Below are 13,348 nucleotides of genomic sequence, written 5' to 3' on the forward strand. Positions count from 1 at the left end.
TGTATCTGTGCACGGTTACGTGGAAATTCGTTTCTATATTACAGTCCAGATATCATTCCTTGGCTCGCACGGATGATTTTAGAGCTAGTCGTGAACGCCGCATCGTAAAGGATGAAATTTCACCTAAATCTGAGAATGATGGACGCTCGCTTGTGGTCAATGTCCGTTGAATATTCCAGGAGCAGAGGGCAGGAATAAAAGTTCAAATCGTTGTCATCTTGGTTGAGGTCATCCCGTGCATAGGGGCTGTGATTTACCTTCTCTTTGTGGAGGATGGAAAGGATCATCCTGCTTATCCTTCTGACAGCGGCTGCACGTGTTCCAAAAAGCCTTCTGATGTAGCCCTCGCTCACATAGGTGGTAATCCTCGCTAGCACGCCCAGTAAGACATGGCATACTGTTTGGCATCAGCTTCCCATTTTGTCCCAGAGCTAGTTACCAGCGCACAGCTGGTGCATGCTGTGGAATCTGAGGTCCGTTAATGCCATCGAATCAGGTCAGTTACTCTTTTAGTCAGATAATGCCGTTCTAGGTCAAATGAATCTGAATGTTTAAGCATGATTATGTTCGTATGCTGCGAATTCCCTTGATTCCAACCGAAACTTTGAAAGCGGTGTAGGTACAATGGCGTATTCTGCATCGGATACAGTGATTATGCAAATTACGTCACCGATCTAAAGCACCAGATTGGGGGTAGGGAGAGCTGCTGTTGGCTTGCACTCGTTGGCCCTCGGTTGTAATTCCGCTTGCGCAACGGCCCCGGGCCGTAATATTACCTCGCAGTCGACTGGTGCTGCATAAACGAGTGCGTGATGACGTGCGCTGCTCTCCATTTTTAAATGCAGATACATCACCAGGTCTTCCAAACACCAGACTTTCTCGACTTATGCTGTTAATCCTCGCCTTACGAGTGTTTTCTCACCTTCATCCTCAAAGGAGCGTCAGGCAAAAGGCTTCATTTAATATCTTAAACACGAACGAAACTGGAGTCCTACATCAATTGGCTTTGGAAAACTCTTGTTAAACTGTATGAATTCAGTCTGACTGATCAATGGTGAAAATGACCTTTCACAAGTCAAATCAGGCCACAAGGTTCAAAGAAGCATTTGATAGCCCTCTCTTGTCATGTCAGGTCATGTCAGCCTGCTACGACAATGCGGAAAACGGCGTGGAATAGGAAAACTATCGCTGGGAAGAGCGCAGGGATGTTTGCATCAGAAAGGCATTAACGGACAGTAGATATCCACACGCGTGGCCTGTGATATGTCATGTGGGGTTTAAGGAGGCCGGCTGTCGGTGCCTCGGCCCTCCGATTTGACCGAGAACTAAATAAGTCATATCAACGTGAACAACAGCGTTCCAGAGCTGCATGATTGGGCCACTAAAGTTTAAATGACGTGTGTTTCAAAGGCTTAGCTCTGGTCGCAGAGATTAAAGTCTAGCCTGGCTTGAGTTTGAATGACTCACATTCGATGAACAGTCAGAACATAAGTGTTGTAGCTAAGAATGATCAAGTTTTTGTGCAGTTGGGATTACGTGCTTTACACATGTTGTGAAGCTTCGAAGTTTTGGGCCACACGGTGTATTATCTGCAACATTGCATCGATGTCACTTTTGTGACATTGGCAGTGTGACCGGAAGTGGCAACAACGCTTTTTTTTCGCAGGAAATGGTCTCTTGTGAAGGTTTGCTAGCCTGATTTTCTTAATGTATCCCTCTGAACGGTATTACAATAGTTTTTTGTAGCTCCAACCTGGTCAGATCATCCAAATTTAAGCTATTGCAAATGTTCACAGTTATGGTCAGATTCGGCATGAACAAGGTTTTATTATATTACATCTTTGTCACAGGTTTGAGAGGCCTTTATTAAACTATTTTTCCCCACTGACGTGATTTTTTTAGTCATGATGTAGCCTTACAGCCAATGGAACCACAGCCTTCATTTTTCTGACCTCTGACCTCTGAGATGTATGTCATGTCACAGCTGTCGACATCCACTAGTGTGCATCCGATATATGCTGGCCGGAGCTATGTAACGTGGTTTTCCACGTTGGCGTAGCTGGCTTAATGCATGAGATAACAGGAGCGGGGTCTTAATATTGAGCTAATTTGACCCCTATGATGAAATTAGAGATCGCACGCATTAGTTCTCCGTTTAGGAAAAAAACGCTCGTAGAACGATGATGAAGTATTACTCACAGACCAGGCAATACTGCAGGGAATGTGTGTTAACCCATAGGCCTTGCCTAGCGAGGGCACCACAGGCGAACATAAGCCCAGTGTCCAACCCTGCATCATATTGCAACCCACGATCGTCGTATACCCGACTGTGCCTCTAAAGGACACACCCAGCGTGTAGTAGGCACAACAGACGCACGCTTCCAGCGTGTCTCCCGAGTGCGGGCGGCATACGGTCCTGCCGGCATCCTATGAGCGGCATCATGCGCCAATGCCCTCCGGGTCCGGGCGGCCGCCATTCAGCGCCGTCCGCCGGCGGCCGGCCGTCTTCCGTATTGATTGTCAGTGTGGCCGCGATGCCAAGACGCACCGACACGTCGGTGTGTTGGGACGGACGCGCTCGGCGTTGCACGCCGCGCCGCACGTGACGAGGGGCACTCTCTCGCCATGCCAGTTAGCGGCCGTTGGGCCGTGTCACGTGCGGCCCGCTTCGTCTGCTGTACCGACACGCGACCAGGGGCACTTTCGCCTCGCCTCACGTGCGCGGCGCCCCGGCTGCTGCGCCGACACGTGACGGAGGAAGGGGCGGGGCACTCTTGCCTGGCTAGTCCTAGGCGGGCGCGGTGCGTCACGTGCGCCCCGCTCCTCCGCTACTCAGAGGAGTCTACCGGCGTCCAAGAGCCCGGCCCAGGGTTAGGTGTGGTCCCAGCACCTTGCCTTTCGGCCCAGGTCATGCGCGCCTCGCTCTGGGAGCCAGATCGTAGGCGTTGATCGTTAACGCCAGTCCGAAACTGAACAGCATCTTTTACCCGCAAGGTTGGCTGGACTGAGACTTGTTCCGTAACTTCAGCTGGGGCAGATTATGACAGCCGTCGGTCACGTTATTCTGCACAATTCCGGGGCGTTGCTTTGACATTAGGGACTAAGGTCTTATGTTGAAAGGCTAAAACAGTGTGTGGACTAGGACCATAGGAGACATGGATTGCCAAATCGAAGTTAACTCAAACGCTCAAGCTGGAGCATCTTATATTTATTTATGTTTCCCGATTGGCATATGCATGTGCCTCCTCCCCCTGTCTCACATTCCTTTCCCGGAAGTCCTCACAGGGTTACTTATCTTGGCAGGTCATGTGACTGAAATAACCGGTCGGTATTTCATTAACTCCGGCATATATTTTATATTTTTGGCATATATTCGGCATATATTTTTGCAAATCGAATCCATGTTCGGCATCAATTACTCTCAGTAATCAAATCCCGTATGGATAGCGTCTAAAATGTGAACGGTCGGGCTGTGCGAAGCAAAGCATGCGACAGCAAACGAGAAATATGTTTTGTTTCACATGCTCGTGGCGTCCGAATTCCCCTAATCGTGTAAAGTGGCCTGTGGTAGATCATTAAAGCTACCTTCAACAGTTTGTAGGGTTTCAACGCATCATTAGTGCGTAAACAAGATAATTGTTTTGCACGTCTGCATCGCAGCGGCTTTCGATATTTTTCTGCAGTGGGCTGTGACTACTAAGAACTTTTGCGATGCATTAGAATAGGCACCATGTTGTCCTAATTAATTCAGCATCTCTTCTACGCCAGCACTTTTCAGGGAGCGGGTGCCACCTGTAGCCAATTTCTCAAAGCAAAAGCACAACGTTGCGCCAAGCACTAGTGTTTACCTTCAATTGTACAACCTACACATTAAGCCAATTTTTCGGAGCCGTCGTGATACCCTTGTTGTGCCTAGTTCAGTTTGGTGTGGCGCAGATTTGTATGCCTCGTTGGCATGACGACGACTACTAAACTATAAATCATACTAACAGCCATAAACATCCGTCTCACGTTCTGAGTACGTGTTACCTCAACCTGACGTTGCACCAATTGAAATAAAAATTGTACGGATTTTAACTTTTCTCAATCAAACTAAATCCAGCCACATTAGGTTACCATTCGAGATAATTATTGCCAGCTACAGTTATGACACTTTGAGTGAAAAAACAATGCTGATCAGGTTATGTAAACAAGGGGAGAGGGCGGTCAAGAGTGTTCGCGAAAACAAGAGAGAGTGGAGAGAGCACGCCGTCCGTAAAAATTTGAATGGTGTCATTTCCTGCCGTCTTGCCCGCCCATGGTGGCATGCACCAACTGTTTGACAACACCGCTCAGCTGCGTCGACTGCTGCGCGGTTTTGTCATCGCCGCGCTGCTTGTAAGTCTACGTGCTACGTTATAAACAAAACGCCACCGTCCACGTGTTGTAGCTGTGCGTGGCTTTGTGCAGGTTCGTGAAGAACTAGGAGCATGATTGGACGGCAGTGTTGTCCAAGATTAAGAAGTTGGCTGGAGCTAGTTTTCTCCCATTCATCAGTTTCTTCAGCGTTCAGCCCCAGTCTAAGATGCTAAGGGATCCTCTGTTAGTCCCCACGAGGAAGATGTAAAGTCATTTGTGTAGGACAGGGATATTGAAGATGCCCTTAGCAGGCAGTTTTCTTCAGCTTTTTCAAAGGAAGCTGTGTATGATCTCCCTGGTAATACCCAAAATCTGACTGAAGGCAGTCTTGTAGATTTGACAGTGACCGAGGATATGGTAAGGGATAACTGGCAGGAAATCAAGGTTAATCAGGCGGCCGGACTTGACCAGATATATGGTAGAGTGCTGAATGAACGTGCCAGTGATTTGGCTATCTTTTATGTTTATATTTAATCGGTCATCGGGTTTTTCAGAAGTACCCAAGGACTGGCGCAATGTCGATGAAATACCGATCATTTAAGGGAGTGCTCCACATTTACACGGAGTTTTGAATTGAAATAGCCATATTGAAGACCTTTCGGTGTTGCTCACAATCCTGTCCTTAAGACTTGAACTTTTCTAGTTTCTGAGCTACACGGCCGGGAAAATGAGGAAAGGTTTAAAGGAGAGAGTATATCAAAGCCAACCTGGTATTCAAAACGTCATTATCACGTCATTCAAATTCTGCCATTCCATAACTCGTGCGGCGAACAAGGCCAAGGAAGACATAATTGTCGAGACGGTCATGTCTGGCGTTCGTGAGTGCGATCTTTCGACAAAACGATCATCAAGTGGCTCTCAATTAATGTTGTGCAAGGTACCATGAGGGAATTAAACGATGACGCACTGAGTAGCATGCTAATTGAACAGAGAATGGTGCTATCTGAGGCTCGTTTCAATATCTTTCAATGTAAAACATTTGCTTTAAAAGGGGGACTAAAAAAGTGTCACTAGCTAAAGGCTTGCTAGTTTCACCGCACTAGTTTCTGAGATCGTAGAGAAGATCATTAAGGCTAGCATGTAGTCTCACTTACTTAGGCATCAGTTGGTAAATAGTAGTAGCATGGTTTTCTTTCTGTTAGGTCTTGCTTGACCAACTTTCTGGAGTTCATGGAGTATGTTGCTAGTCAGAAAGACTAAGGCAATAGTTCAGATGTTGTTTATCTAGAATTTGGTGAGGTCTTTGATAGGGTAGCATACCAGCGTATCAGTTAAAAATTGCATGGCTTTGGGGAAAACATTCTTGACTGGGTAAGAGCTGGGCTGCAAGACAGGAAATAAAAGTAGTGTTCAATGGTATTAAATGTCAGTGTGACCTAGCATAGAGCTGGGTTTCACAGGGGTTGGTGTTGGGTCCGTTGTTCTTTGTAATCTTTCTGAATAATATTTCGAAGGGATTAGAAAGCAAGGTGCTTAAATTTGCTGACGATATTAATTTGATAGGGGCGTCGAAAAATGCCGACTAGGTAAAGCCTAAAACGACTGAAACCTGACTTGGAGATGCTAATGAACTTGGTTTCTCTGTGGCATGTGTCATTCAACTATGATCAACGTGAGGTGATGCATTTGGGTAGTTCTGGCAGTGAGGGCATTAGCTACAAAATGGGAGGCCGGGAGTTCGCCAGATCAAGAAGGAAAAGACTTGAGGGTTATGATTTCGAGGGATTTAAAGGCTGAAAAGCAATGTGTGGCTTCAAGGAGCAAGACATTTCGGATGCTGGAACTTATTAACAGGAATTTCCATTGCAAGAGTAGGATGATTGTCAAAAGTTTTACTAAGCCTATGTCAGACCACATCCATGTTAGTGTGTACAGGCTCGGTCCCCATGCTTCCAAAAACTATATAAATAGTTTGGAAAGAGCACAGCGAAAAAAAAAACTAGGATAGCAATGTGTCAAGGCAATGTTGCCGTATTTCTTCGTAGCGGTTCACCACAATTATGCTCGTTATTTGAGCTGACATATGAGACAGACGAAGCACTTTTCCCAGCATGCCAGGGATGAGCTACTGGCAGCTTGTACGCCTGGTGCCACTCGGATAGCGAGACCGCGTTGCCAGCAGATCAGATGGTGGATGGTCTCTGTCAGCTGCTGTACCGCGTCGTCTGGCCAGTTCCTGGGGCCGCAAAAGGCCTGGCTGAAAGTTAAGAGACTCGACTGGCCCACCACATTCCTAACCCCGCGAAGAAGCTTTCCGTGCCCCCCCCCCCCTCCCCCCCCCGAAGACGAGAAAGTAGAGATATTTCCAGCTTCGGTTGGAGCATGGGAGCCCCCACCACGCCAGCCGTCTTGACAGCAGCAGTTACTCCCAAAACGCTCTCGGGTGTTATGACCTTCAACCGCATCACTGAAAGCAACGCATACAGCACTGCACGCTGCAGCTGCAACAGGCACAGCACAGGCCTTTGGCGCACAGACTACTGCAATTGTTACGGAGAAATCGCCCGCTATAGTCGTTGCACCAGCAAACAGATGGACATCGCAGAAAACGAAGGGGGCTAGGTGTACATAATGATGATAACTATGAAAAGCATGCTGGCTGGTAGTAAAACGCTCAATGCCACTTAAGATTTCGTGACACTGTAGGTCAGAGGTCTGCTCTGAGTTTGATACTCGACCTGTGATTTGCCGTTGAATTAGACATCGTGGCCCAGAAAAGTCCAGAAATGGACTCAGCCACCCACGACAACCCCTATTAAGAGATATTACACGACCATCTAGGTCATCCGGATCAAAATAAGAAAGTTGGTAAGCATTCAAGATGGCGGCGGCTGCCATGTTGAATTCCGAGAAATGCTGAAGGCTACACGGCAACCAAGCTAGTATAGCTTTCGTTATTACATAGAACATACTTCCGTGAAAAAGTGTGCGGTAATTCGTATTGCTGGGTCAACATGCTGGCAACTTGACTATCACAGGATTTCGGAAGTGTTGATGCTTAAGAGTTTCTTTGTCAGTGCAACCTCCATTATTGTTGAGTGCATTCAGTGCCGGTCCAATAGGGGAAGGGGAAGGTGGGGAGGGGGAAGGGAGACATAACGATCAGATGGGCCTCTTAGGGCTATTTACATTGATACTAAACGTCATAACTGAAAATGTAAATTGGCTGTCCTAATTTTTAGCTATAACACGATAATTTTTTTAGATGACCTATGTGCCGGAACTGAGCATGTTCTTATAAGTGTGTGATTTGAGGTTTGTTTAATTGCAATTCCCCGTCAAGAAGTGCTGTATGACGTCGCGACCGACTTCCGCCACACCCACGTCAGGATCACGTCCCCCTTCCGCCAGTCACTGAGGATGTATTCACGGCGCAGCAAGAATATCTTATTTTACGTGACGCCACGTATAATTTTTCCCATGCGCATTAGCAGCGTTGTTCGTTTTTACATCGTTGGAGTTTTCGTGACAGTACCTGCACATGCAAGGACAAAGTTTTTTGTTTGCAGGTTCGATGAGCAGGCTTAAAAATGGATAGTGCAATTTATGATCATTGCAGCGTATAAAACACATTTTCACTATTCCTGGTCGGTCCTGGGCCGCAAAGTAAGCTATTATAACCTATTATCTGTAAATTGACCTCATTGCAACTGAACCTGTTGCGCCGTTCCTGCCCCACTCCAGTCGAGTTGTGGAAAAGATTCTGCGCGTCCAGTAGAGATTCTACTCATCGTCACGTACAATTTTTGTCGCCCGGGTCGGTGCGAACCCTAAACGGTACAGAACTCATGGGTTACTTGTCTCGGGCGAATACACCGTGGATCAAAACGCGCCAGTGCCGCATCGGCCAGGCCGCGGTGTGCGGACCGAACAGCGCGTCAAAGCAGGAGCTTCACCGCATGGACGTCCACGTGCTCCACGCCGAGCGCGCGCCAAATCTGTCGACGCACGCGTCGGACGGCGTCCGCACGCGACCCGGCCGCTCCTCGGCGGCCGTGGCGCCGCTCGTTAGCGTGGCCCCGCGTCGTCGGCACTGTGAACAGACGCCGCTGCCGACGGCCGGAGCTGCGCGGTCACATGGCGGCCACGTGACTCGGGCACTGGGTGGGCACGCGTCACAGCCGACGCGCGCGCCTCCCAGCCGCCGGCGCCGGCCGGATCACGCCACGTCGAACGTGACACGGCGGCCAGCGTGGCGCGCGCGCCGGGGCCGCCGCCAGGGCCGGCCGGCAGCCATGGCCATGGCCATGGTCCCGTTGACATTTCACAAGAGGGAAGTGATGCGGTCTTCCAGCGATGCGTGCTATGAATCAGCTGGAAAGCGTGCGAATGGAAGGCTCCAATCAATACACATCGTCCTGTGCGCTTTTCAGTCTCCATGTGGTTGCCCCACTGGAAAAACTAATAGGTACTGGTTTTAGTCTAATTTGCTCTCTGTAAACACGCAAACAGGAAAATATAACCTGTGATATACAGATGGCTGCTGGCGTCGCTGGTGGTTCCATCGAGGAGGTGTGGGGGGGGGGGGGGGGGAGGGATGAAAGGCCGGGACGATAGCCGCAAGAGAAATGAAATCAATGTTTTCGAAAAACATGCCAACATACCGAGCGAAACGAACGAATTGTTTGTCACATTGAGCATTTCCATTGAACAATGTATGCACTCAAGCGTTTAAGTTGCCTGATATAACCCTTCTGAGACCAGGCCACGATGCAACAAGATTGTGATTCTTATAATTTTACTTCTGGTCCGCACATGCCCTAAGATTATTTGACGTTTTCTTCCCAGCCGTAAAACTATCGCGGTACCAATAAGCAGATTAAGGTCACATAGAAACTTGGGGGCATTTACAACACCCAGCGTTTGTATACCCAGGGAGGCTTTGCAAGTACCCACAGTATGCAATCATGATCATCGTATCGAGATAGAAAATCATAACGTCATAACTATGAATCACAATACTAACGACGTACGTTACGCTTCACATCAAATATTGTTCGGCCCCATTCGGCATTATCACGGTAATTAAACACAGCATAAAGAGTAACAGTGTGCCACGCCCCTTTGTCACAAAACTTCACCACCTCTGCCTCGTCACACACCGAACCGCGCACCATATGTTGACTCTTGTGTCTTCTGGTATTCTCGTTGTCCATTTGCTCTTGGTGCGTTGAAGGTCGGCCATTTCAGCATGAAAACTGACGATGTCGGAAACGAGAACGTAATATGTGGCATGGTCTACTTATCAAGTGCACACGATCTTCACAAATGGCCGCCATCATGACGATCACGCGGGTGTCTCCCACACTCTGATGACAAGCTCGGCTAGTCGGTGGATTTCAGGGGTGCCAACGATAGTAGCCTTGCTTGGCCTCGAGTATCTGAGTTTTTTAGTAATGACGTTGGTGGGCCGCCGGTCGCCATGTTCGGTTTGAGTTAGCGTTCGCTTCTAACCGGAAACAGCTATCTCGGAAACAAATATTTGCACTGCTGCTGAAAGTGAGCTATCAACACCTTTCAATAACGGCATGCGTGATGTCCTGGGGCCCTTGTGCGCCTTCATTGCTTCCTGGCTCTCCTCAGTATTTCCTGGTGTATCCGCCCTTCTTTCTCCACTCTTTAGTTATCCTGCATTCTCGTAACGCCTCATTTGCCTGGGGCAAGACGGGTGGTACAGCCACGAGTGCGCTGAAGTGCCCCTGGTGGAGGTACTGTCCGAGCGCCAAGTACCTACACCGTGTAAGGGTGTATATACGGATCAAGTCTGGGTGGATGGACCCCTAGGCGCATATAGTTTTGCCGCACCATTATCCTTTCTCTTTCATCCCATTGCCCTGAAATAGCCTTCACTGGTAGGAATGGCTCTAATTAAAACCAAATCTAATCTCTCGGTGGGGAGAGACGTGACTGACTCGGTACTCGATCTTACCTGGATATTTATGTGCAGTTATGGACGAGGGTACGGAGGATCTGGGTACAGCGATCTTAATTCCTGATCGCGTGCTTTCGGGTGTTGAGCAGGCAGACATTATTTGTGCACGTCAGAACGGGCTCAGTGCAGCGATGTCCCTTTTTCCTGACATCCTTCTGGAGGTGTCTGGCGATTGTTTCATGGCCAACATTTGTGCCGGTCTGCCGGTTTTCAGTGTGACACCTAAGAGCGGGGGAGGGCATGTCGTTGGTGGCGCGCGCTCTGCTCTCGACAGCTCGCTGGTCATTGTCACCTTGTTTTTCAACAGATGGCGTTGATACCGACACGGCTAGCCGGCGCGCAACCATCTCCAACCGCTATGAGGAAGGCTACCGCGAATGTCTGCGCGAGACGATGCAGTGGATGGTGGAGCACGAGGGCTTCATACCCGGCGACCCCCTCTGCGCCCGTCTCATGAACCACCTCCACGAGCACATCGCACTCGTGCTCAGAGGTCAGCGAGGGCACATCGAAAACCAGCCGGCCTTGGACGGGCCTGGTGCCTAAGTTGGCACAATAACACATTGTCTATTGCGGACGCCTTTTGTGGAACTCGCAGCTTGGCTGTCTGAGATCGGTTGGGCGAGCTAACCATGGCTTCGGCGCCTGCGCGCAGGCGGCTTTCCACCGCGGCCGCACCACGGCTCTCGCGTCGGCTCGCTCAGTGGCAGCACGAGCGGCTACAACGGGAACGCCAGCAGCAACGGCTCGTCCAGCGACGGTAACAGCGGCAGCACGCAGTGGCCCAGCTCGTCGGCGCCGCGGGAGATGCGCTACGCGCCACCAGGTCAGGGTCTCAGTCTGCGACGCTGCGCACCGGTCACGGCATCGACCCGAGCGTCGGGGCTTCGCGCGCTGACCGCGCCAGCGGCCTCGCATTGGGGCGCTTTCGCTGTGGCGCTGGGGCTCAGATTGCGGTCGCTCTTCACGCCCGCCGTCTGCGCTGATCTTCCCCACACTACCAGGCCACAGGGGCAGCGGCAGTGTCACGGCTACTGCCTTATTGTCTCTCAGAAGCATATTGAGCTCGAGACGGTTCAGTCTCACCGTCAAAAATTGGACCGGATATGATAGGCATGTTCTGGAAGGGTTGCTGGTCCAAAGATTAGTGTTCTTCGGCTTGATTCAACACTCAAAAACACAGCTACAGACAGGTTGATGATAACTGTGGCCACTGTATTACGCAGTCCCAGTGACATGGCGGTACCACAACGGTCTTATCTCATCCGTTGGTCAACGGACATGGCTCGAGAGACATGGTCCGGTGGGTTCGATTCCCGTCAAAGGCATCGTTTTTTCCGTGAAAAGGACGGGAATTTTTTATTATGGCCGGCCACATCACGAGCTTGCATCTCACGTTGAACCCTGGCAACATTACTTAATTGGCAGGCTGTACAAAGTATTCCGCATTTCGGCCCACTTAAACATCGGGCAATGGGACATCGCCACTTCGGTGGTAATGTTAGCTGTCATGCATTAAAGGGAGTATTCCGCCTTTTGATACTTTTCGCTACATCGGATGAGTAAGATTTTATCATAAATGTCAGTTGTCTCGTAAGCGTCCTGAATAGCTCAGAATGTCGATTTCCAGTAGCCGGCCCTGCGTGAGAAATCTCCCTTGTCCGCCTGCTCACCGCTATGAAAACGATACATTTCACTTGACCTGCTTTTTCCGACGTGTGTGCTCTGTAATGTTTGCAACGCATTAATCTGTTTTCGAAATGTGTGTGCATTGGATGCTACAAGGCCTTGCAACACTGTTGAGACAAAAAGACATGTGCGCATTAAGCTGCTATTCCGTGTATGTAACGAAATGCTATTCGGTGGCTTCGATTTCTACCCTATGATGCTAACCAGAGTGGTTCTTTTCGAGGTGCACTTTGGCTTTCGGGAATGGGAGTAGCACATGGTCCATGGCGACGCACTGGTTCGAATCTTAACCAGTGCACTTCTAGGTAACAGGCTCTTGCCCCCCGCTGGGCCAAACACAAAGATATTCTTATTCGCACCAGTGGAGGTTCGCGCGGCGGTTGGCATGACAACAGTGGTCACGAATGCGGGGAAGAAGCGTAGTGCTCTTACAAAGCGTTCGCAGCGCGATCTGGACTCGAAAGTAATTAACGTTGATATTCTCATTATGTACTGACGGGCTGCAGAAGCACTTCTCAGTTCTATCATAAGGCGCAACTGGTCCTGAGGTTTCATTAGGGCATTTTTGTATTATGCCCCAGAAGCGGGACAGTCCCTTTAAGCTGCACTTAGCGAAGGCTCTGACATCAAAGCCACCTGAACACATAATTCATGCGACCTAGTGTTTTGGAAATGTTAATACAAAACCCGCAACTGAGGCTCGGTGAGAAGGCTGATGTTTGATATGACCGTTCACCATCATGCAAATTGCGCACGGCCGGCTCACAGATGTGGGCTGCGTCCATGCTAGCAGTGATAAAAAAGGCAGGTGCATACTCACACCTTCACTAGGATAACGGCTAACACCCGCTGTGGTGATGGGTGGAGGGACGCGAACGCATGTTCCAAGGCTAGGCGGCCTGCAGTGTCGGCGGTCGGGGGGACCGGTCAACTGGCCGCGATTTTGTCGTCTCTTCAGACCTGAACCAGCAGGCGCTGGTTCGGCTCCCGCTAGAGCGCGGCGACCCGGAGCCAAGCGCCGGTCCCGGCGTGATGTCACGGTACCCTGCCGACGACGCCGACGCTGACTTCGATGAGCCGCACCTGTACAAACTTCTGCACGTGAGTGATCACAGAACACTTCGTCGGCAGGTGACGGACACTCTGTTCGTATTCTCAACATGGTCTGGCGTAATGGGTTTTTGCATGCTTACGTCTCCCGTGTCCATTTAAGCCGTGTGTTGTCTCGCTCACAGCCCAGGGTGCGACCAGTGTCTGCCCGAACTCTTCATGGCGACACTTGGTCGTATTCTTACTCTTGTCTTGTTCCTTCTCCAGACCGCAATCGGT

The 13,348-nt window shown here is 49.8% G+C and overlaps 1 protein-coding gene across 1 annotated transcript in view; it reads left to right on the forward strand.

The window, feature by feature from the left end:
* LOC119111585 (hairy/enhancer-of-split related with YRPW motif protein 1) overlaps positions 1 to 13,348 on the forward strand; it is a 71,635-nt gene that overhangs the window by 51,115 nt on the left and 7,172 nt on the right. Inside the window, exons 3-5 of the mRNA XM_037235395.1 lie at positions 10,638 to 10,823; positions 10,986 to 11,156; positions 12,978 to 13,120. Coding sequence (XP_037091290.1) covers positions 10,638 to 10,823; positions 10,986 to 11,156; positions 12,978 to 13,120 — 500 coding nt within the window. The remainder of the gene's footprint in view (positions 1 to 10,637; positions 10,824 to 10,985; positions 11,157 to 12,977; positions 13,121 to 13,348) is intronic.

This window comes from Pollicipes pollicipes, unplaced genomic scaffold, assembly GCF_011947565.3.
Source record: "Pollicipes pollicipes isolate AB1234 unplaced genomic scaffold, Ppol_2.1 Scaffold_7261;HRSCAF=8764_pilon_pilon_pilon, whole genome shotgun sequence".
Taxonomy (NCBI): domain Eukaryota; kingdom Metazoa; phylum Arthropoda; class Thecostraca; order Pollicipedomorpha; family Pollicipedidae; genus Pollicipes; species Pollicipes pollicipes.